The sequence below is a fragment of the Lampris incognitus genome, chromosome 7 (genome assembly GCF_029633865.1).
Source record: "Lampris incognitus isolate fLamInc1 chromosome 7, fLamInc1.hap2, whole genome shotgun sequence".
In the NCBI taxonomy this organism is placed as follows: Eukaryota; Metazoa; Chordata; class Actinopteri; order Lampriformes; family Lampridae; genus Lampris; species Lampris incognitus.
Window position 1 is genome coordinate 63,605,953 of NC_079217.1, and position 24,591 is coordinate 63,630,543.

At 45.8% G+C, this 24,591-nt stretch overlaps 1 protein-coding gene across 1 annotated transcript in view; it reads right to left on the reverse strand.

The window, feature by feature from the left end:
- Positions 1-24,591, reverse strand: part of si:ch211-137a8.4 (nucleolar and coiled-body phosphoprotein 1) — a 235,709-nt gene that overhangs the window by 1,644 nt on the left and 209,474 nt on the right. Inside the window, exons 2-3 of the mRNA XM_056282921.1 lie at positions 5,538-7,145; positions 2,724-3,257 (exon numbers count right to left, since the gene is read on the reverse strand). Coding sequence (XP_056138896.1) covers positions 2,724-3,257; positions 5,538-6,930 — 1,927 coding nt within the window. The 5' untranslated portion in view covers positions 6,931-7,145. The remainder of the gene's footprint in view (positions 1-2,723; positions 3,258-5,537; positions 7,146-24,591) is intronic.

The following is a 24,591-nucleotide window of genomic DNA, read 5'->3' on the forward strand; positions in this document are numbered from 1 at the left end:
GACAAGGAAGAAGCAGCGTGGTACACAAGGTTTTCCTTCTTTCTTTAACTCGCTGGCTCCAAAATGGGAAAAAAATACTCCCTCAAATATTTCACAGAGAAATTGCGAACACTTTATAATAACTACACACTATGAAGTGTTAAGTATTAGTACCCACTGAATTCATCATTTGTAAAGTATGCGTAAAGCATTTGTAAAGCAAGACACGCACCAGTGATTAGTGTGTTAATAGATGTTTTATAAATACTGCAATTCATGATTAATTCAGGTGGTACTAGGTGTTACGTAAGTATTTTGTGTGAGCTCATGTCAAGTGAGGACTAGCTAGGGCTTATAAAGCAGCACCTTGAGACTCACAACAGCCGAACGGATCATAAGATCCTTTAGAAAGTGTAAGTATGTAGAGGAACCACTACAAGTACATGATTAACAAACTATTTACATGTACATTTGTGCATGCATTAATCATGAACTGCAGTATTTATAAGTATTTATAAAACATCATTAACACACTCACTAACCACTGGTGCATGTCCTGGTTTACAAATGTTTACAACTGATGAATTCAGGAGTTCTAATATTTAACTAATGCTTCATAGTGTGTAGTTATCATGGTGTTAGCCCATTCTCATTATTGTTAAGTCAGACATCAAACTGTGTATCAGCATATGACAATATCTGGATTTCATCCCCAGACAATTTCCACTGAACGATGGAAAATGATAATATTGAGTTATCGCAGAGCCGGAAGCACAGTGTACTGGGCATTTTTTATTTATCCGAAACCTAACTTCCTTTCTTTCTGTTTGTTTTCAAATCCCCCACAGAGAGAGAGAGAGAGAGGGAGAGAGAGACAGAATGAGAGAGAGAGAGGATGAGAGCGAGAGAGAGACAGAACGAGAGAGAGAGAGGATGAGAGCGAGAGAGAGAGGGGGAAAGAGATGAGAGAGCGAGAGAGAAAGAGCGAGAGAGAGACAGAGAGACGGGGGGGGGGGCTAGTTAATCTGGCTATTGAAGAGGCTCCGTGACACTTTGATTTGCACGCTAATCCATTACTGATGTCCGTTAAACCTGTTTTTCACTACCCCAGTGAACACAGAGCTAGCTAGCTAACTAGCTAACTACAGCGAGGTACACCCTGCAGACTGCAGAGGCCGCAGAGCTCAGCATGCACTAAGAGTTTTGGCCAAGAGGAAACGTGGGAATTGCTAATAGGTCACTCAAAAACTCTTAAAGCTGCAATCCTGAAGATTTACATGCCAAAAAGAAGACAAAATGTCCTTTTGATGCTTTTCATGGCAAGTGTATTTAAAACAATAGCAAATGCACAAATCTAGAAATCCTTCAGACTAGCGGGATGTGGTGTGGATGGTTGTTGTCTGGTAGGACTTTGACAGGAAAAATGACAGGGTCTTCATCATAGTAGCCAAATGAGGGAGAAGAAGGCAGGTAGTGTTGAGTTTGAAGAAGTGAAGTTGTCTAAGCAACAGATATGAGCGATCAATCTGGTAGATGACCTTTACCAACAGATAGCACTACATCACTAAGTAAAGCTCAGGTTCCACCAGGTTTTTGGTTTGTTTCTGACACAACAGCCCTGCTGACTCTCATTCATCTGGAACGGAGCTGCGGTGTCCGTAGGTATTGTTGATCTAAATCAAAATTAGGATCTTTAGGATTGTAGCTTTTAAATACAAAAAGCTGTTCCCTATACACAACATTTATCATTTATTGTGAACTTCTGCTTTTATTCCAGCTGCCAAAACCTTTTATACACAAGGCTCAACTGGGAGTGTTTTGAAGGAGAAAAAAAAAACCTATATCAAAATTTGAGAGGGAGGTCAACTTTTTCGTGGAGCACAAATATCAACGTTGTACATTAGATACCGGTGTTCAAGCTTTCACAGTTTTCTTCTTCTTGTGGTAAAGAATACTACGTTTAACTGTTTGCAGGTGATATTATGTGGCATGAAGTGGGGAGGAAAAATCCGCCTGAGCGAAATGTCCCTTAATTCTGGTCAAAGACAGCAACAGGGTGTACATATGGGAGGGAAACAATGATTTTATTTGTCTCTCTATCACACACACACACACACACACTGGGATTTACTAAACAGGGATTCATAGTATTGCATCAGTGCTGTGCTATAACTACACTACCATCATGCTATAAAACTTGGCATGCCTTTGTGTTTATCTATGTGTATTTTATGCGAGTCGCCATTATCTAAAGTCCCCATCGGGCTGCAGGCCCTCGGGGTGCCCGTTTAAGCCACTGTTGATGGTGACTACACACCGCTCCCTCTCTAACTGGTCAGTCACCGCTGACAACACGTTCTGAACAATGGCTGCCGCCGCATCTCGCAATTCCCTCTTCCTCATCTCCTCCTCTTCCTCCTCCTCCTCCTCCCTCCCTTCCTGGTCACATGACTCTGCAGCCTCCTCCTCCTCCCTCCCTTCCTGGTCACATGACTCTGCAGCCTCCCCAAGGCCTCCCTCTTGGCTCTCCGATCCCCCTCCATCACTATTGCTAGCCACTAACGCTAACGTAGCTGTTGACTTGGTTGAGCTAACGAGCCTGTTTGTTTCTTTGCAGTTAGCTTTAGCTTGGTTAGTGCTAGTGTTTATTAGTGGTGGTAGTTGTCTGTTGTTAGACTCTCCTTCTTTGCTGATGATGCTGTTTTGCAGCTTGTTAAATTCCAGGCCACCGTGGTCTAACTCACCGCTGTTCACGGCTGCCGTGTCGTTGATGATCTTAGCGGTGGCGTCCTCATTTCCTCCACCCGCCTCCTTGCTTTTCTTCACAGGGCTGCTACCTGCTGTTTTCTCCTCCTCCTCCTCCTCCTCCTCCTGGTGATTGTGTGTGGTGTTCTCCTCCTCCGTGCCATTTGAACAGCCATTTTCTCCGTTGGTTACGGGGGCTGCGGTGGGTGGCGCCTCGGCCGGTGGAGCATCTTTGCCCGCCTCCCCTCCACTCTCGCCTGCCGGCGTTTCCTCAGGCGCATCTTTGTCGTTGGTCTCCGCCGTTGCCGTGGCTGAAGCAGCATTGGCAGCGTCGCCATCCTGATCACCTCCCTCTGCTGCACCTCCCTCCCCCTCTGCCTCCTCCTCCTCCTTGGCTCCCTCTCCCAGGTCGACACTGGTTGACTTGCCCTTGCGCAGGATGAAATTTTTCAGGGACACGGCCCGGCCGAAGTGCGAGCGTTTGGCCTTGGCCATCTTGCCTTCCTTACTCTCCTCTGCTGCTGTCTCCTCGCCTGGAGGAGCAAAGAAACAAGTAGGTTGTTATTAACTTCCTGTTCAGAACAAAACCCTGAAACCTTTGCATCCTCCTAAATTTGGTTTATTTTCCATCACACAAGAAAAAATTAGCCCAAGCAAGTGCTAATGGTAACTGGTAGTTTTCCAGTTTTTGTTTCCTCTGGCTTCACAGGAAACAGTGACAGGAAAACGCGTTTGACACCAGCAAGGACTAGAACAGCGCTGTGAGAGGAGACGTTTAAATTTTTTTGTGTGTTTCATTTAAGGTGATTTTCCCCATTATTTTGCTGTTGAACGTGGTCAAAGAATGCAGTTAACCCCAAAATATAATTGTATCTGGCTATACATGGTGGTTACTCACTCTCGCTTGAGTAACAATGTGCGTAACAAATCAGCGATAAATAGTGCTGCCAGTCCCACCCCTTGACTCTGTTCGGTAAGTCCCCCACCTCAAACAGGAACCAAAAATCAACAACAACAACTCTGTAGAATGGTGCTAAAATGAAAACACCAAAGTTCCTGTTTTCTGGTACTAAAAAGGTGCCAATAATTCCAGCGCCATTTATAGTGGAAAAGGGATCAAAGATACTCTCTACCAGATGTTCCTGGATGCTCTGGTTTGTGTTCTACTTTGATATGTGGTGCAATGTTCTTTCTGTTCTTCCTGTTGGCCATTCTACCAAGTCAAATTTCTGGTGTGAATAAACGTTAATATCTACCACTACTACTACTTTCGGCTGCTGCCGTTAGGGGGCGCCACAGCGGATCATCCGTTTCCATCTCTTCCTGTCCTCTGCATCTTCCTCTGTCACACCAGCCACCCGCATGTCCTCCCTCACCACATCCATAAACCTCCTCTTTGGCCTTCCTCTTCTCCTCTTCCCTGGCAGCTCCATATTCAGCATCCTTCTCCCAGTATACCCAGCATCTCTCCTCCACACATGTCCAAACCATCTCAATCTTGCCTCTCCTGCTTTATCTCCAAACCGTCCAACCTGAGCTGTCCCTCTAATATACTCGTTCCTAATCCTGTCCTTCTTCATCCCTCCCAGTGAAAATCTTATCATCTTCAACTCTGCCACCTCCAGCTCCACCTCCTGTCTTTTCATCAGTGCCACTGTCTCCAAACCATACAACATAGCTGGTCTCACAACCATCTTGTAAACCTTCCCTTTAACTCTTGCTGGTACCCTTCTGTCACACATCACTCCTGAAACTCTTCTCCACCCACTCCACCCTGCCTGCACTCTCTTCTTCACCTCTCTTCTGCACTCCCCGTTACTTTGGGCAGTTGACCCCACGTATTTAAACTCATATGCCTTCGTCACATCTACTCCTTGCATCCTCACCATCCCGCTGTCCTCCCTCTTGTTCACACATAGGTATTCCGTCTTGCTCCTACTGACTTTCATTCCTATTCTCTCCAGTGCATACCCCCACCTCTCCAGGCTCCCCTCAACCTGCACCCTACTTTCACTACAGATCACAGTGTCGTCCACAGACATCATAGTCCACAGAGACTCCTGCCTGATCTCCTCCGTCAACCTGTCCATCACCATTGCAAACAAGAAACGTTAATATACACATTTGTATTCAACTTTATCCTGCCCTGCTCCATATTTATATTTATATTTATATCTATATTTGATTTTCTCTTGCACTGAACCATATACTTTGCAATAGCTGCACAGAACTCCCAGCCGTATACAGACATTTATTTGTTGTTTATTTATATACAGCTCCATCTTGCACCACTCCACACACTTTGCACCTTCTGCCGTGAGTACGCTTATTGCGGAATAGCTGTTCACGTTACGTCGTACAAAATAATTCATTCATACTTCACACTACTGTGGTCTATCATACACTTATCATACACCAAAACCATACGTATGCTAGCGTTCACTGCTATTAAAAAACACACACTTTGAACCCTACAACTGAGCGTTGCGTTATTCACAGCTGTTGTAGGCCACAGCCACGCCATACACACCGCCATTAAGCCCGGCTCAAAGGTCGTCTCTTTCTCCAAAAAATCGACCCACTAACCCTTGACCCGGCAGCGGTGTACCCCCTACCCCCACCCCAGAGCATCAAAACATTTCCCCCAACAGTATGTTTGTATCTATATATGTGTCTGTATGTATGCATGTGAGTTTTGACAATCACAGACAAATTCCTTGTATGTGTAAAATTATACTTGGCCAGTAAAGCCTGGTTCTGATTCTGATAGACTGACAAGTCCAAGTTTCTACATTTCTGTGCCGTCGTCTCACCTGAGGCCGGTGCTGCAGTTGCGTCTTCCTCCCCGGTGGGGGCACACTCCGTGTTGGCACGTTTAGACTTTGGGATGACGCGCTTCTTGAAGGAGGTCCAGATCTCATTGGCATGCTGCGTTACCGTCCCACTTCCCACAGCAGCAGCAGCAGCAGCAGCAGCAGCTCCTTTCTCCTCCTCGCCACCCTCGATCTTCTCCTTCTCCTCTCCTCCCTCTATCTTAACGTCATCTTCTCCTCCTCCCTCCTGTTTGCCCTCCTCACCCTCATCTGCTGCTGCTTCTCCTCCTGCTGCCACCACCACCGCCTCCTCTTCCGTTTTCAGTGGCTCAGAGGACTCCTTCTCGGAGCCCTTGGCCTTACCGCTGATGCCGACCACTGATGGGTCTCTCTTCAGGCCCTGGAAGGTCCAGGAGCGCTTCAGCTTCCACCGTTTCTGCCCCGATCCCTTGGAGTCGAGTGTAGAGGAGTCGCCTCCACCCCCTGCCTCCCCGGCCTCGGCACCCTCCTCGCCTCCTGGGCCACTCCTCTTGTGTGTCTTCTGGGCCATGAGCTTTTTGAAGGAGTGCCAGCGTTTCATATGCTTGGAGGAGGACGACGAGGCTTTCTGCTCCACTTCTGCACCTCCCTCCCCTGCAGTGGCGCCCTCCTCGATGGTGACGTTGAGCGCCTCCGCGTCCTCCAGGCGGTCTAGAGACTTTGAGCGGACTTTAAGTGGTTTCGGCTCAGCGGCACCCGCATCCTTCTTGTCGGTGCTGCGGTGGGAGAAGATCCGTGCCACCGGCTTCCTGATGAGGTCGCGCACCGTCGATTTCGCCTCCCCCTGTTTGGCCTTCTCTGTCTTCTTCTCCTCTGCCTCCTCCTCCTTCTCTCCATTTTCTGGGGCTTTCTCTATCGCCCCTTCTCCCTCTGCTGCACCTGCCTCAGCACCTCCTGCCACCATCTCATCGCCTCCTTTCTCTCCTTCCTTCTCCCCACCCTCTGCCACAGCATTCTCCTCCACAGCGGCTCCTGCCACACTTTGCTCCTTCTTCTTCTTCCCACCTATCACTTTCCCCAAACCGCTCTTGTTGAGGAAGGAGTCCAGGAAGGAGGTCTTGGGCTCGGTGGAGGCGCCTTCTGAGCCCTGAGCAGGTGCTGCCTCACCCCCTTCTCCTCCTCCTCCTCCTCCCCCCTCTTCGGCGTCTCCCACCTCCGCCGCCGAGGTGTCATTATTCACAGTCTCTTTGTTGTCAACTGCCTCACTGTTGACGGCTGCGCCATCTGTATCTGCTACCTCGCTATTGACAGTCTCTGAGTTGGCGCTGGCCGTCTGATCCACTGTTGCCTTGGTTTCCACGGCGTTTCCATCTTCCTGGACTGCCGGTGCTGTACTGGTGTCTGTCGCCGCCATCTTGGCAAGAAAAAATTAAAAAAAGAAAAGAAAAGAAAAGAACAAAAACACCCCTACGAGAACAGAGTGTGTCCCGCCTTTCTTTCCTTGGCCTCTCGCTCTCTCTGATTGGTCAGTTCCTCCGGCTGTGCATGCACCCTCAGGTCATGGAGAGCAGGACAAAGAGCGGCAGTTGGGAGGAGAGATTTTCAGCATCCTACTCGTTCTCCAAGCCCCTGGACAAGTAGAAGAGAAGAGAAGAGAAGAGAACATTAATGTCCAACTAAGGCTGGGAAGTTTTCATTAGTCCCCTCAGGCACATTAAGGCTGAAAGCCGTGAATGCTCCCCAGGGCTTAATGAACAGTTATGTTGTCCATGTGGATGATGGACTCAGGGCTGCAGGCTACCACATGCCTCCTCCGAGACACGTGGAGTCGCCAGCTGCTTCTTTTCACCTGACAGTGAGGAGTTTTGCCAGGGGGGTGTAGCGCATGGGAGGATCACGCTACTGCCCCCAGTCCTCCCCCCCCAAACAGGCGCCCCGGCCGACCAGAGGAGGCGCTAGGGCTGCAGACTACCACACGCCTGCTCCGATACATATGGAGTCACCAGCAGCTTCTTTTCACCTGACAGTGAGGAGTTTCGCCAGGGGGAGGATCACGCTATTCCCCCCAGTCCCCCTCCCCCCCAAACAGGCGCCCCGACCGACTAGAGGAAACACTAGTGCAGCGATCAGGACACACACCCACACCCGGCTCCCACCCGCAGACACGGCCAACTGTGTCTGTAGGGATGCCCAACCAAGCCGGAGGTAACACGGGGAGTCGAACCCATGATCCCCTTGTACAGAATAGACCGCCACGCCACCCGGACGCCCCCAGGATCCATCTTTGCAAGGGTGGGAACTATTTACTGCTGAGCTGACGGCACACCAGCCTCAATGGCTGCTACACCTTGTTTGGAGTGCTGCTACACCTGGTTTGTACTGCTGCTACACCTGGTTTGTAGCCCTTCTACACCTTGTTTGTAGCCCTTCTACACCTTGATTGTAGCCCTTCTACACCTTGTTTGTAGTCCCAGAAAATCAGAGTCAACGGGTCTGATTCCCTCTGCCCCCTACATCTACCTCTATCACTACACTGCTCTACTGGAAGACTGTTTGACTGACTGTCCAACACCGCCACCTTTGGCGTGGAGGAAATAGCAGGGGAGGTGACAGAATGCAGCTATCAATAAAAACATCAGAAAGACACACGTGAAGAAATAAAGTACCACACATAAAATACAAAGACAATAGAGCCGTACATAAACCACACATGGTCAAAGGTAATTAGGAGAGGGCAAGGCGGCATTGAAGGAGAAGGGGAGTGTTGGAGTGAGAGAGAGGGAGAGAGGTAATATGAAGAGAGAGAGGAGGTGACGCGGCAGGTTGGGAGAGAGATGAAGGGAGAGAGGGTTGGTGCAGACGGTTAGTAGTCTGAATAAACAACACGGACGCTCAGTAAGTCTGGTCTGGTCTGTGCTGCATGAAGAATGAAGAGTTGCGTAACAGAAAAACACCAACCAGCCTTCAGTTTCCGACACGCGGCGACCATCCAGGATGTTGTGAGGATGTTGTGAGGATGCTGTTGTGAGGATGTTGTGAGGATGCTGTGAGGATATTGTGAGGCTATTGTGAGGATGTTGTGAGGCGCTGTTGTGAGGATGTTGTGAGGATGCTGTGAGGCTGCTGTGAGGATATTGTGAGGCTGTTGTGAGGATGTTGTGAGGATGTAAGGATGCTGTGAGGATGTTGTGAGGATGTTGTGAGGATATTGTGAGGATGCTGTGAGGATTTTGTGAGGATGCTGTGAGGATGTTGTGAGGATGTTGTGAGGATGTTGTGAGGATGCTGTGAGGATGTAGTGAGGGTGTTGTGAGGATGCTGTGGTATTTCGGCCCACCCGGTATCATTCACTACAACCGTACCTAAGTTGACAGATATACTGTACGACCCTAGATGTTTAAAATGGAGACAAGTGTTTGGATTTTCAGTCAGTGGGTCAGTTAATTCAAACATCAATCAATCAATAAATCAGTTTAAATAAATCCATAGAAATCATATTTAGATATTGATAAGTCAAATGGTTGATTTAGACAAGCGTTTGGCTTGTACTTAAAAGACTGGACTCGAACAGACGTGCCCCGTATGAACCATATGTGAAGTCCTTCACTCTGACATCAGTCGAGTGGGAAAGATGCCCCCCATGTTCTCAAATGGTGGATTTTCATCATGCAATATAAATATAAATATATATAAAGTGAAAGTGTATGTTTGTATGTTAGCTCAAAAGTTCAGAAATATTAATTGTAGAACAAAAAGAAAGGTATATTTAGAATCAGCACTTTCCAGGGATTGCACAGTTCGACAAATATTTCCAAAACCAAGTAAAAAATTTGATTTATTTGCGAAAGACGCATTCCACCGATGCTTTGTGGAGACTTCCAGCAAATCCTTCCAGCGGTCAAGGGAGGCATTACACCTAACATTGTCAATGCTAGCCTGATGTACAGGAGAGACCAGTTCATACTGATGATGTGCAGGATAGACCAAGGCTGGATTACGGACCGGGCATGCTGGGCGAGTGCCCCGGGGCCCTGGACCACGAGGGGCCCCAAAAGGTCGGGGTGTGTTCGTGTATAGTAGGGATCCCCTAGCATACCCTACAAGGGACGTTTGTTCCAACCCTGCATCGCGTAGCGTTGAGAGTGCAACAAAGTCTGACATTGCGTCAACTCGATGCTTATGTTGATCATAAGCATCATCTATTCTTCTCTATCTATTCTATTCTACTCTTCTCTGCCTATTATATTCTACTCTTCTTTATCTAGCCTGTTCTACTCTTCTTCTGTTCTTCTATTCTGTTCTACTCTATGTATTCTGTTCTACTTTTCTCTATTCTGTTCTATTCTTCTTCTATTCTGTTCTGCTCTTCTTCTCTATATATTCTGTTCTACTCTTCTGTTTTTCTATTCTGTTCTATCCTTCTCTATGTATTCTGTTCTACTCTTCTTCTGTTCTTCTATTCTGTTCTGCTCTTCTCTATCTATTCTGTTCTACTCTTCTTCCCTATCTATTCTGTTCTACTCTTATTCTCTATCTATTCTGTTCTACTCATGTTCTCTATCTATTCTGTTCTACTCTTCTTCCCTATCTATTCTGTTCTACTCTTATTCTCTATCTATTCTGTTCTATTCTTCTTCCCTATCTGTTCTGTTCTACTCTTATTCTCTATCTATTCTGTTCTACTCTTCTCTATGTATTCTGTTCTACTCTTCTCTATCTATTCTGTTCTACTCTTCTTCTGTTCTACTCTTCTCTATCTATTCTGTTCTACTCTTCTCTATGTATTCTGTTCTACTCTTCTCTATCTATTCTGTTCTACTCTTCTTCCGTTCTACTCTTCTTCCCTATCTGTTCTGTTCTACTCTTCTCTATCTATTCTGTTCTACTCTTCTTCTGTTCTACTCTTCTCTATCTATTCTGTTCTACTCTTCGTCTGTTCTGCTCTTCTTCTCTATCCTGTTCTACTTTTCTTCTTTGCAGATTTCCTCTCTTCCTCCTATACTTTCTTGTGATGAAGGTATTTGGTTTAAAGTCCTTTTGCAGGAGTGCGTTCACACTGAAGGAGTGCCAGTCAGCAACATAACGCCGCTTTGTCGGACGTTTTGTGTCTGTTGTGTGGATTCTGGAGTGTTTTGTGTGTGTGTGTGTGTGTGTGTGTGTGTGTGTGTGTGTGTGTGTGTGTGTGTGTGTGTGTGTGTGTGTGTGTGTGTGTGTGTGTGTGTGTGTGTGTGTGTGTGTGTGTTTTCTTTTGGCTTTCCGCGGCAAAGCGGCAGCGTGGTGAATGTGTGTCTGTGTTTGCGGAGCTTTGGAGGAAGATCAGAGAGACGAGGAAAGACAAAATGGAGGAAGTGAGAGATAAACAGCTCTGATGTGAGGCGTAAATCCTGAATCTTCTCCCCCCCCCCCCAAAAAAAAGACTGAAGCCTCATCTCTCCGAGGTCCTGTTTACACCTGCCATTAACATGCATCTGGGGGGATCCCAGTACAAGTGGACAGCTCCAAGTACAGGTGTGAATGCACCCAAGGTGTTTTGAGGGCGCATCGAGATCCGAGCCCCATGAGGAGGCACCGAGATCTCCCACATGCTGCGTCCCCCTGGTGAAACTCCTCACCGTCAGGTGAAAAGAAGCGGCTGACGACTCCGCATGTATGGGAGGAGGCATGTGGTAGTCTGCAGCCCTCCCCGGATCGGCAGAGGGGGTGGAGGAGCGACCGGGACGGCTCGGTAATAGAGCCAGTAGTGTACCATGGGGTTTCAGTCAGGGCCTTCAGTAACGAACTGCACCCCCACCCCCACCCCCACCCCTCCACATACACAAACACACATTTCTAATATGGGTGCTGATACAGCCAACACAGCCGTGTAAAAGATACACTATCACACACTATATATGTACTACTGGAGCCACACCAACAAGACTGCTGATCTTCAACAGCCACAACGCACACCCCTGTGCACTACAGCAGCTACTGCAGCATCGCCGTCACATCTTTGATTTGATGTTAGACTTTATCAAACACTTCAGCCAACCTCAGCTGGTTTATCAAACATGTTATTATTTTTGCATATGTAAGCGGATGTGGTGATATCTACCGACATTGTGTCAGCTCCCATACGTTTACCACCATCACAACATGTCCCACATGGCTCAGCACTCCAGCATACACACCATAACCACACCATAACCACACCATAACCACACCATAACCACACCATAACCACACCATAACCACACCATAGCCACACCATAGCCACACCATAACCACACCATAACCACACCATAACCACACCATAACCAAACCATAACCACACCACAACCACACCATAACCACACCATAACCACACCATAACCACACTATAGCCACACCATAACCACACCATAACCACACCATAACCACACCATAGCCACACCATAACCACACTATAGCCACACCATAGCCACACTATAGCCACACCATAGCCACACCATAACCACACCATAACCACACCATAACCAAACCATAACCACACCATAACCACACCATAGCCACACCATAACCACACCATAACCACACCATAGCCACACCATAACCACACTATAGCCACACCATAGCCACACTATAGCCACACCATAGCCACACCATAACCACATCATAACCACACCATAACCACACCATAGCCACACCATAACCACACCATAGCCAAACCATAACCACACCATAGCCACACCATAACCACACCATAGCCACATCATAACCACACCATAGCCACACCACAACCACACCATAACCACACCATAACCACACCATAGCCACATCATAGCCACATCATAACCACACCATAGCCACACCATAGCCACACCATAACCACACCATAGCCACACCATAGCCAAACCATAACCACATCATAACCACACCATAACCACACCATAACCACACCATAGCCACACCATAACCACACTATAGCCACACCATAGCCACACCACAACCACATCATAACCACACCATAGCCACATCATAACCACACCATAGCCACACCATAACCACACCATAACCACACCCGGCTGTTCCTCTGCGAGTTGCTAACGAGTCGGTGGAGCTCCTACAGAAATGCTGCTGGACTGAGAGTGTTGCTCTTACAGATGGTTTCATCTCCCTCCCTTTCCTTTCCTTCCCTTTCACTTATTCAGACCAGTCCATCTGGCAGGCCAGTGGCTGAATAGTACACTGTAGGAGACAGGTTTAGCGTTTCTGTGTAAGATGGCGTGATTAAAAACCCTGTCCCGTGAAAGTAAACAATGACCATTTCCGGGTATTTGCTTTTGATCGTGCAGCCTGGTGCTGCGTGAGGTGGCCTCTCAGCCTGCGGGTTCTCGTTTTCAGCAAGAACACGCAGACGGTCCTCCACCAAAAAACGACCCCGTAGGTCGTTTGTTCAAGCAGCTTCTAACGACCTATAGTCACGTTTTAAATAACGACAGTCTGGTGTCTCGGGTGCCTCTACGCCACACGACCTTGGCCTCTGTTGACGTAGAACCCCGCTATGCTACACGGAGGACTAACAGGCATCCGCATCTCTGCACACTTTCCAAATGGCCGCCGTCTTCAAACGTCATTAAGAATCATTTCCGTTGCTGTAAGAACGTACTGTGACACCTTCACCGTGAACGCCAGACACAGCGAGGAAGATGAGGAACAGCGCCGTCCTCGCTTTCACAGCCGTCTCTCACAAAGACGCCCTGCTATGCAAATGCTGAGGACCACATTTACACACAAACGAGGTGTTGGCGTGTCGGAGCCTTTGTGATGCAGATCCACTAGAAGGAGACCAGAACCTTCAAACATCCTTCCATCCATTATCTAAACCACTTATCCTGCTCTCAGGATCGTGGGAATGCTGGGGCCTACCCCAGCAGTCATTGGGCGGCAGGCAGGGAGACACCCTGGCTGCCGCCCAATGACTGCTGGAGCCTACCCCAGCAGTCATTGGGCGGAAGGCGGGGAGACACCATGGCTGCCGCTCAATGACTGCTGGAGCCTACCCCAGCAGTCATTGGGCGGCAAGCGGGGAGACACCTTGGCTGCCAGGCCATCACACATGGCTGACACACACATTCACACCTAGGGATAACTTAATGCAGCCGATTCACCTGACCTACATGTCTTTGGATTGTGGGAGGAAACCGGAGAACCCGGAGGAAACCCACACAGACACGGGGAGAACAGGCAAACTCCACACAGAGGAGGACCCCTAAGGTTGGACTACCCCGGGGGTCGAACCCAGGACCTTCTTGCTCCACTTGGTGATCGGTTGTTAGCCATTGGTTGTTAGCGCGGTCGCACCACAGGCAACCGCGCTAACCAGTTGACTAAAGGGTCCGACCCGTTAGCCAAGGGCTAGCGAGTCTAGTCATCCGGGGTCGTTACACTACGCCCCTCCTTCGGGAAGCGCGTCCCCACGCTGCAGCATACCAGCTCCCTCACGCCTCTGGGCGCACACGCTTCCGGTGGCCTCACGGTCTCACCGTCCCACTTCTGACACCAATGTAGCGAATTCAGGGGGCAGCCGGGAACCGCCGCAGCCAGGACGCGAACCCGGGTCTCCCGCACCATGGGCGACTACGTTAACCAGTCAACTAAAAAGTTGACTGGTTAACGAGTTAGTTGGCTAACGAGTCTACTCATCCCTGGTCGTCGCGCTGTGATGTAAATGTTGACATGACGGTTCTGCTTGGTGCTGCGACGCCACGGAGAGCTGTTTGACCCACGGTGGACTACATTACAGTAAATGATACGCAAGGTTTCCTCTTAACACTTCTAGAAGTCCTATGAAATGGAAATTATTATCACCTTATTTGATACACTAGATTTACATTTATTAAATGCTGTATTCTAGGAATGCACAAAAATTCATTTTGTCACGTCAAACACTTCCGACAAAAGTCCAATGAGCGAGCATGAATGAGACGGAGAGAAGACGAGTGGTCTTCCCCCACCAGACTGAAACGGCCTGCAGCATATTGGTGTCCACAGTCTGCTTCAGGTCTCCAGCTGGGATGGGCTGTCCGTCAAGTCAATCTTAATGTACACATCCAGTATGTGGACGTTTGAAATGGTTTTATTCAGTGTCACATAAACTCCGAGTCTCAAGTCTCAGGGGGGAAGCGAAGGACCCCGTACGGAGAGGCCACGAGGCTTTATGAAAACACTGTCCAAATGGATAAATCAAACACGATCGCTGTGGAGTTTTTAGTGTGGACGGTTCTCATGTGACCTCGGGTTGTGCGTGCACGACCAGTAAAATAGACTTGAGCATATTTCTACTGTCTCAGCAGTTCAATGTGGATGGCGAACTTTTCACACCGCGAACGCAGACGATCTTATCAAGGTGTCTCATCTGCTGCTGGGTCTCATGATGCTCATCTCAAGATGTTGCTGGCAAACCTCTCCGACCCCACTGGCAGATAACACTGCTTGTTGTTTCACAAGACCTGATATGAGGAATTTCCACTAAGGACTAAAATAAATCCTCAGACCAGAAACTTGATTGAAGATAATCTTTTTTTCTTTTTTTTCAGAGTTGATGTCTTGAACTAAGTTCTATCATCGTTGAACAAGAACGCTTTCTTGAAACAAGCAACATGGCCTGCAAGGGGGGTCAGAGAAGTTTACCTACCAGCAGCATCTTGAGATGAGCATCATGAGACTCCAAAACCAGATGAACACTTGATCATCTGCAGATACTGAAACCCCTCCACCCATTACCACAGTTGTGTGTTAGTATGGTCACCACCGGGTTAAGAATGACTGGATGGAGTTGGCTAGCTTGGTGATTGTGGACATCGGCAAGCTAAACGTGTTGTTGTTGTTGTTGTTGTTGTTGTGGATTAGAGCGGGTTGTGTTTCTGTCACTACAGGGCAGCAGACGGCCCTTTTAGAGTAAAGGTATTAAGAGCTGGTCTAATCCAGGGCTAGGAGAGCAGCCAAGATAGACTGGATACCATCCAGGCCTTCAACACACATCCCTCCCTCCCTTCCTCTCTCGCTCCCTCTCTCTCTCTCTCTCCCTCTCTCGCTCCCTCTCTCTCTCCCTCTCTCTCTCTCTCTCCCTCTCTCTCTCTGTCATGTCAGTCTGTCACTTTTGTCTTTCTGTTTTACTCTGTGGTTCCCTCTGTTTCTCTCCTTCTGATCTGTGGTCTCATCACCATTCTTTCTTTCTAACACTCTCTCTCTCTCCCTCTCTCCCTCTCTCTCTCTCAGACCTTTCATTAGAGGCCAAGAGCCGGCACATGGCTGCTTACTGCCATTATTTCTCCGCTTGTAGTAATGGCTCTGTGGGGCCTCTGTGGTGTGAGCCAGTGTGTGATCTCCTCTTCATTCATAATTTTCTTTTCAACCTCTTCCTTGAAGCCATATGGCTGCTTGGAGCCGAACACGATGGAACCCTAACTGGCTTGTAGGCCTTTATTTTTGTACTTGAGTCCCCCAGTCCCTTTGCTGGGGTAGTTTGCATCAACAGGAGGTTCGCTCTTAAAAGGAGTGGTCCTCCAAGTGCAACACTGTGGGTCAGCCTCAAGGCAAAAGATTCAGAAAGTAAAAGCCGAATTCTGCTGTGAAACTGGGAAACCGTCCATCTCCCGGATGACGGATGGGGAACATCTGAGAACACTAAATTATTCAGGGGTGGGAACCCTTAGTAGCTAAGCATAATTTCTCTAGTTTTGGTGGATTTGGCTCATCCTCTGTTGGTCGCAGTAATTTGTTTTCATACCACAAATCCCAGACTTCAATTCCAATTGAACGTGAATGAGCAGAAGCGTTCATGTAGGGGTCACAACTTCAGACAGTCACATATTTTGGTGTAACACCTGCGAGATAATCTATCAGAACCAGAACACTTTATTCATCCCCGACGGGAAATTGGGTTCTACTACAGACACTCGAGTGGTAGTGTTCCTACTTTAGAGGAAGAGGACGGATCAACCTTGTCACCTGACATGTTAATAAGGAGAACATTTCAATGTGTACCCAATTAAAACTCATTAAATGTTGGATCATATTTAGCTTAGTAGTCTAGTGCCTATTGCTTGCTCTTCTTCTACATTCGACATGCAGGATTCTTTTTCTTCTTCTTCGCCTCCTACTCTTCCTCCTCTTCCTCCTTCTTCTTCTTCTCCTCCTCCTCCTCCTTTTCTAGCAAACTTGGATGTGGTCATTTGAAGACGTGGAGGATCCCGTCACCTCCGATGAAGAATAACATGTAGAGGATCAATTACAGGACTATTGGATGACTGTTGGTACAACAGTACCACTGGGAAAAGGTGCTAGTACCATCAAAATAAAAAAATAAATCATCCCGGACTAGACCTTTAAAGAGAAGCATGTTCCAGTGTTGTGTGTTTTAACAAGTCAGCCGATGAACGCTTCAGATCACTGACTTGGTGCTCGCTCAGTAATCCAGGTAAGAAGACGTTGTGTCCACATGACCTGAGTCAACCTACTTGGAGCTTCAAATCACTGCTTCAGTAACAGCGAGGCTTTTATACATGTCACTTTACATTTTACTTGTGCTTTTCTCATTTGCTTTCTTCCTTTTTGAACTGCTTCCCTTTTTATTCTTGTTTTAATGTTTAATGCACAGTGTTTTATTTGGGGTCTTTCTTTCATTCGGCTGAAGAGCAAGAGCAAATAAAGATGATAATTACTATCAGCATTGTTATTCAATGATGAAAGTGATGTGAACCCTGATCCCCAACCGACCCTGCGGGACATAAAACTCATAACAGCTGCTAACAGGTGTTCACCTGCACGTTAACCTGCTAACAAGAAAACCCCAACAGGAGCAACACCAGCAGAAAGCCCTCATCCACACCCACTTATAAACACTGCCCTCATCCAAACCCACTTATAAACACCGCCCTCATCCACATCCACGTATAAACACTGCCCTCATCCACATCCACGTATAAACACTGCCCTCATCCACATCCACGTATAAACACTGCCCTCATCCACACCCACTTATAAACACTGCCCTCACCCACACCCACTTATAAACACTGCCCTCATCCACACCCACTTATGCACACTGCCCTCACCCACACCCACTTATGCGCACCGCCCTCACCCATACCCACTTATGCACACTGCCCTCATCCAAACCCACTTATAAACACTGCCCTCACCCACATCCACTTATAAACACTGCCCTCATCCAAACCCACTTATAAACACTGCCCTCATCCACACCCACTTATAAACACTGCCCTCATCAACAATCAAATATAAACACTGCACTCATCCACAATCAAATATAAAAACTGACCTCATCCACGCTCACTTATAAACACTGCCCTCATCCACACCCACTTATAAAAACTGCCCTCATCCACAATCGCTTATAAACACTGACCTCATCCACACTCACTTATAAACACTGCCCTCATCCACACTCACTTATAAACACTGCCCTAATCCACACTCACTTATAAACACTGCCCTCATCCACAATCAAATATAAACACTGACCTCATCCACGCTCACTTATAAACACTGCCCTCATCCACACTCACTTATAAACACTGCCCTCATCCACAATCAAATATAAACACTGCCATCATCCACACTCACTTATAAACACTGCCCTCATCCACACTCACTTATAAACACTGACCTCATCCACACCCACTTATAAACACTGCCCTCATCCACAATCACTTATAAACACTGCCTTCATCCACTCTCATTTATAAACACTGCCTACATCCACACCCACTTATAAACACTGCCCTCATCCACAATCACTTATAAGCACTGCCTTCATCCACTCTCATTTATAAACACTGCCTACGTCCACAATCACTTATAAACACTGCCTTCATCCACTCTCACTTATAAACACTGCCCTCATCCACTCTCACTTACAAACACTGCCCTCATCCACACCCACTTATAAACACTGCTGCTGTGGCACTGAAACTTAAAACTCCTTATAAAAAAAGCGGAAGACTTTAAAATATGTTAAAATCACTGCTTCAATGTTGTTCATGTGATTTCTATTATTTTCTAGTATTTCTGGTTCTGTCTTTAATGGTTGGAACTCATGGTCAACAGGGGGCGCTGTAGGTGTGAGGTACCGGTGACGTGACGCCTGTCACTAGCAGAGTGAGACGTCAGACGCACGAATAATAAGACACAGACGCCAGGACTGATGTTGTGTTTGTTTATGTCCCAGCAGGTAAGCTAATCAGATATCAGAAACAGAACAATATATGAAAGCGAGATAATAACTGCTAAGGTCTTAGACTGTGAGTGTGATGTGTAGTAACTAACTAGCTCTGAATGTAGACGCACTTGATAAAGGCGGTTTGGTCATTCCCGCTTCCCGGGCGGATCCGTCTAATCTATGACATTGGAAACGAGCTATGAAACTGCGTGTGAAAGAAATGTACAATAGCGAATGAAACAACGATCAACGAGGGTGTTTTCTAGTTAGCCCTTGCTAAGGTGTGTTGTGAAGTGTTCTTAACTGATGTGTAAACGAGTGGCAGCTAATAACAGTTGCTAACAGTAAAAGGCCGCTCTCACGGCGGCTCTGACTAATTGTTGGCGGGAAAAACGGTATATCGTTTCCGGTTACAAATAAGAGTTCCCCTTTACGTCACACGGCTACAGTATTAAAGTTCATTGTTATGTTTTGTGACCATTGGGTTAAAGAGAGTAATAAATAGACTTAAAAACAGAAATAAGTCAAAAGGCTAAACAGTTAATATGGTAATAAATAGAGATTACAATAAGTTCATTGGATATAAATACACAAAGTACAAAGTTGCTACAAAGGTGTTTGTGACATGATCACATGGCTGTATTTTGAGTGTTTTTTGTTTGTTTAATATGTAATATGTGTGTTGCTAGACGCCTGTCACTAGCTGTAGGTGTAAGGTATCGGTGACTGACGCCTGTCACTAGTAGAGTGAGACGTCAGACGCACGAATAAGACACAGACGCCAGGACTGATGTTGTGTTTGTTTATGTTCCAACAGGAATAAAAAGAAAAATTAATGTGCTACACAAGAACCGGCCATCGCGTCATTTTTAAAAGTGTAACACTGCCATCCACACTCACTTATATAAACTTCCCTGATCCACACTCACTTATAAACACTGCCCTCAGCCACTCTCACTTATAAACACTGCCTTCATCGATTCTCACTTATAAACACTGCTGCTGTGGCACTGAGTGTTTTCATAGACATTGGCATGAACAAGATTAAAATATCTTGCCCCCCATTTAAAATTAAAACTCCTTATAAAAAAAGCGGAAGACTTTAAAATATGTTAAAATTACTGCTTCAATGTTGTTCGTGTGATTTCTATTATTTTCTAGTATTTCTGGCGCTGTCTTTAATGGTTGGAACACATGGCCAACAGGGGGCGCTGTAGGTGTGAGGTATCTGTGACGTTTCGCCTGTCACTAGTCGAGTGAGACGGCAGACGCGCGAATAATAAGATGCAGACGCCAGGACTGACGTTGTGTTTGTTTATGTTCCAACAGGTAAGCTAATCAGATATCAGAAACCGAACAATATATGAAGCGAGATAATAACTGCTAAGGTCTTAGACTGTGAGTGTGATGTGTACTAACTAACTAGCTCTGAATGTAGACGCACTTGATAAAGGCGGTTTGGTCATTCCCGCTTCCCGGGCGGATCCGTCTAATCTATGACATTGGAAACGAGCTATGAAACTGTGTGAAAGAAATGTACAATAGCGAATGAAACAACGATCAACGAGGGTGTTTTCTAGTTAGCCCTTGCTAAGATGTGTTGTGAAGTGTTCTTAATCGATGTGTAAACGAGTGGCAGCTAATAACAGTTGCTAACAGTAAAAGGCCGCTTTCACGGCGGCTCTGACTAATTGTTGGCGGGAAAAACTGTATATCGTTTCCGGTTACAAATAAGAGTTCCCCTTTACGTCACACGGCTACAGTATTCAAGTTCATTGTTATGTTTTGTGACCATTGGGTTAAAGAGAATAATAAATGGACTTAAAAACAGTAATAAGTGAAAAGGCTAAACAGTTAATATGGTAATAAATAGAGATTACAATAAGTTCATTGGATATAAATACACAAAGTACAAAGTTGCTACAAAGGTGTTTGTGACATGATCACATGGCTGTATTTTGAGTGTTTTTTGTTTGTTTAATATGTAATATGTGTGTTGCTAGACGCCTGTCACTAGCTGTAGGTGTAAGGTATCGGTGACTGACGCCTGTCACTAGTAGAGTGAGACGTCAGACGCACGAATAAGACACAGACGCCAGGACTGATGTTGTGTTTGTTTATGTTCCAACGGGAATAAAAAGAAAAATTAATGTGCTACACAAGAACCGGCCATCGCGTCATTCTTAAAAGTGTAAGACTGCCATCCACACTCACTTATAAAAACTTCCCTGATCCACACTCACTTATAAACACTGCCCTCATCCACAGTCACTTATAAACACTGCCCTCATCCATACCCACTCATAAACACTGCCCTCATCCTCACCCACTTATACACACTGCCCTCATCCACACCCACTTATAAACACTGCCCTCATCCATACCCACTCATAAACACTGCCCTCATCCACGCTCACTTATAAACACTGCCCTCATCCACACCCACTCATAAACACTGCCCTCATCCACACCCACTCATAAACACTGCCCTCATCCACACCCACTTATAAACACTGCTGCTGTGGCACTGAGTGTTTTCATAGACATTGGCATGAACAAGATTAAAATATCTTGCCCCCCATTTAAAATTAAAACTCCTTATAAAAAAAGCGGAAGACTTTAAAATATGTTACAATTACTAATTCAATGTTGTTCATGTGATTTCTATTATTTTCTAGTATTTCTGGTTCTGTCTTAAATAGGTTGGAACTCATGGTCAACAGGGGACGCTGTAGGTGTAAGGTATCGGTGACGTGACGTGACGCCTGTCACTAGCAGAGTGAGACGTCAGACGCACGAATAATAAGACACAGACGCCAGGACTGATGTTGTGTTTGTTTGTGTTCCAACAGGTAAGCTAATCAGATATCAGAAACAGAACAATATATGAAAGCGAGATAATAACTGCTAAGGTCTTAGACTGCGAGTGTGATGTGTAGTAACTAACTAGCTTTGAATGTAGACGCACTTGATAAAGGCGGTTTGGTCATTCCCGCTTCCCGGGCGGATCCGTCTAATCTATGACATTGGAAACGAGCTATGAAACTGTGTGTGAAAGAAATGTACAATAGCGAATGAAACAACGATCAACGAGGGTGTTTTCTAGTTAGCCCTTGCTAAGGTGTGTTGTGAAGTGTTCTTAACTGATGTGTAAACGAGTGGCAGCTAATAACAGTTGCTAACAGTAAAAGGCCGCTCTCACGGCGGCTCTGACTAATTGTTAGCGGGAAAAACTGTATATCGTTTCCGGTTACAAATAAGAGTTCCCCTTTACGTCACACGGCTACAGTATTCAAGTTCATTGTTATGTTTTGTGACCATTGGGTTAAAGAGAATAATAAATGGACTTAAAAACAGTAATAAGTGAAAAGGCTAAACAGTTAATATGGTAATAAATAGAGATTACAATAAGTTCATTGGATATAAATACACAAAGTACAAAGTTACTACAAAGGTGTTTGTGACATGATTACATGGCTGTATTTTGAGTGTTTTTTGTTTGTTTAATATGTAATATGTGTGTTGCTAGACGCCTGTCACTAGCTGTAAGTGTAAGGTATCGGTGACTGACGCCTGTCACTAGTAGAGTGAGACGTCAGACGCACGAATAAGACACAGACGCCAGGACTGATGTTGTGTTTGTTTATGTTCCAATGGGAATAAAAAGAAAAATTTAATGTGCTACACAAGAACCGGCCATCGGGTCATTCTTAAAAGTGTAACACTGCCATCCACACTCACTTATAAAAACTTCCCTGATCCACACTCACTTATAAACACTGCCCTCATCCACTCTCACTTATAAACACTGCCTTCATCGATTCTCACTTATAAACACTGCTGCTGTGGCACTGAGTGTTTTCATAGACATTGGCATGAACAAGATTAAAATATCTTGCCCCCCATTTAAAATTAAAACTCCTTATGAAAAAAGTGGAAGACTTTAAAATATGTTACAATTACTAATTCAATGATGTTCATGTGATTTCTATTATTTTCTAGTATTTCTGGTTCTGTCTTAAATAGGTTGGAACTCATGGTCAACAGGGGACGCTGTAGGTGTAAGGTATCGGTGACGTGACGTGACGCCTGTCACTAGCAGAGTGAGACGTCAGACGCACGAATAATAATACACAGACGCCAGGACTGATGTTGTGTTTGTTTATGTTCCAACAGGTAAGCTAATCAGACATCAGAAACAGAACAATATATGAAAGCGAGATAATAACTGCTAAGGTCTTAGACTGTGAGTGTGATGTGTAGTAACTAACTAGCTTTGAATGTAGACGCACTTGATAAAGGCGGTTTGGTCATTCCCGCTTCCCGGGTGGATCCGTCTAATCTATGAAATGGGAAACGAGCTATGAAACTGTGTGTGAAAGAAATGTACAATAGCGAATGAAACAACGATCAGCGAGGGTGTTTTCTAGTTAGCCCTTGCTAAGGTGTGTTGTGAAGTGTTCTTAACTGATGTGTAAACGAGTGGCAGCTAATAACAGTTGCTAACAGTAAAAGGCCGCTCTCACGGCGGCTCTGACTAATTGTTGGCGGGAAAAACTATATCGTTTCCGGTTACAAAATAAGAGTTCCCCTTTACATCACACGGCTACAGTATTCAAGTTCATTGTTATGTTTTGTGACCATTGGGTTAAAGAGACTAATAAATAGACTTAAAAACAGCAATAAGTTAAAAGGCTAAACAGTTAATATGGTAATAAATAGAGATTACAATAAGTTCATTGGATATAAATACACAAAGTACAAAGTTGCTACAAAGGTGTTTGTGACATGATCACATGGCTGTATTTTGAGTGTTTTTTGTTTGTTTAATATGTAATGTGTGTTGCTAGACGCCTGTCACTAGCTGTAGGTGTAAGGTATCGGTGACGTGACGCCTGTCACTAGTAGAGTGAGACGTCAGACGCACGAATAAGACACAGACGCCAGGACTGATGTTGTGTTTGTTTATGTTCCAGCAGGAATAAAAAGAAAAATTAATGTGCTACACAAGAACCGGCCATCGCGTCATTCTTAAAAGTGTAACACTGCCATCCACACTCACTCATAAAAACTTCCCTGATCCACACTCACTTATAAACACTGCCCTCATCCACTCTCACTTATAAACACTGCCTTCATCGATTCTCACTTATAAACACTGCTGCTGTGGCACTGAGTGTTTTCATAGACATTGGCATGAACAAGATTAAAATATCTTGCCCCCCATTTAAAATTAAAACTCCTTATGAAAAAAGTGGAAGACTTTAAAATATGTTACAATTACTAATTCAATGTTCATGTGATTTCTATTATTTTCTAGTATTTCTGGTTCTGTCTTAAATAGGTTGGAACTCATGGTCAACAGGGGACGCTGTAGGTGTAAGGTATCGGTGACGTGACGTGACGCCTGTCACTAGCAGAGTGAGACGTCAGACGCACGAATAATAAGACACAGACGCCAGGACTGATGTTGTGTTTGTTTATGTTCCAACAGGTAAGCTAATCAGACATCAGAAACAGAACAATATATGAAAGCGAGATAATAACTGCTAAGGTCTTAGACTGTGAGTGTGATGTGTAGTAACTAACTAGCTCTGAATGTAGACGCACTTGATAAAGGCGGTTTGGTCATTCCCGCTTCCCGGGCGGATCCGTCTAATGTATGAAATGGGAAACGAGCTATGAAACTGTGTGTGAAAGAAATGTACAATAGCGAATGAAACAGCGATCAGCGAGGGTGTTTTCTAGTTAGCCCTTGCTAAGGTGTGTTGTGAAGTGTTCTTAATTGATGTGTAAACGAGTGGCAGCTAATAACAGTTGCTAACAGTAAAAGGCCGCTTTCACGGCGGCTCTGACTAATTGTTGGCGGGA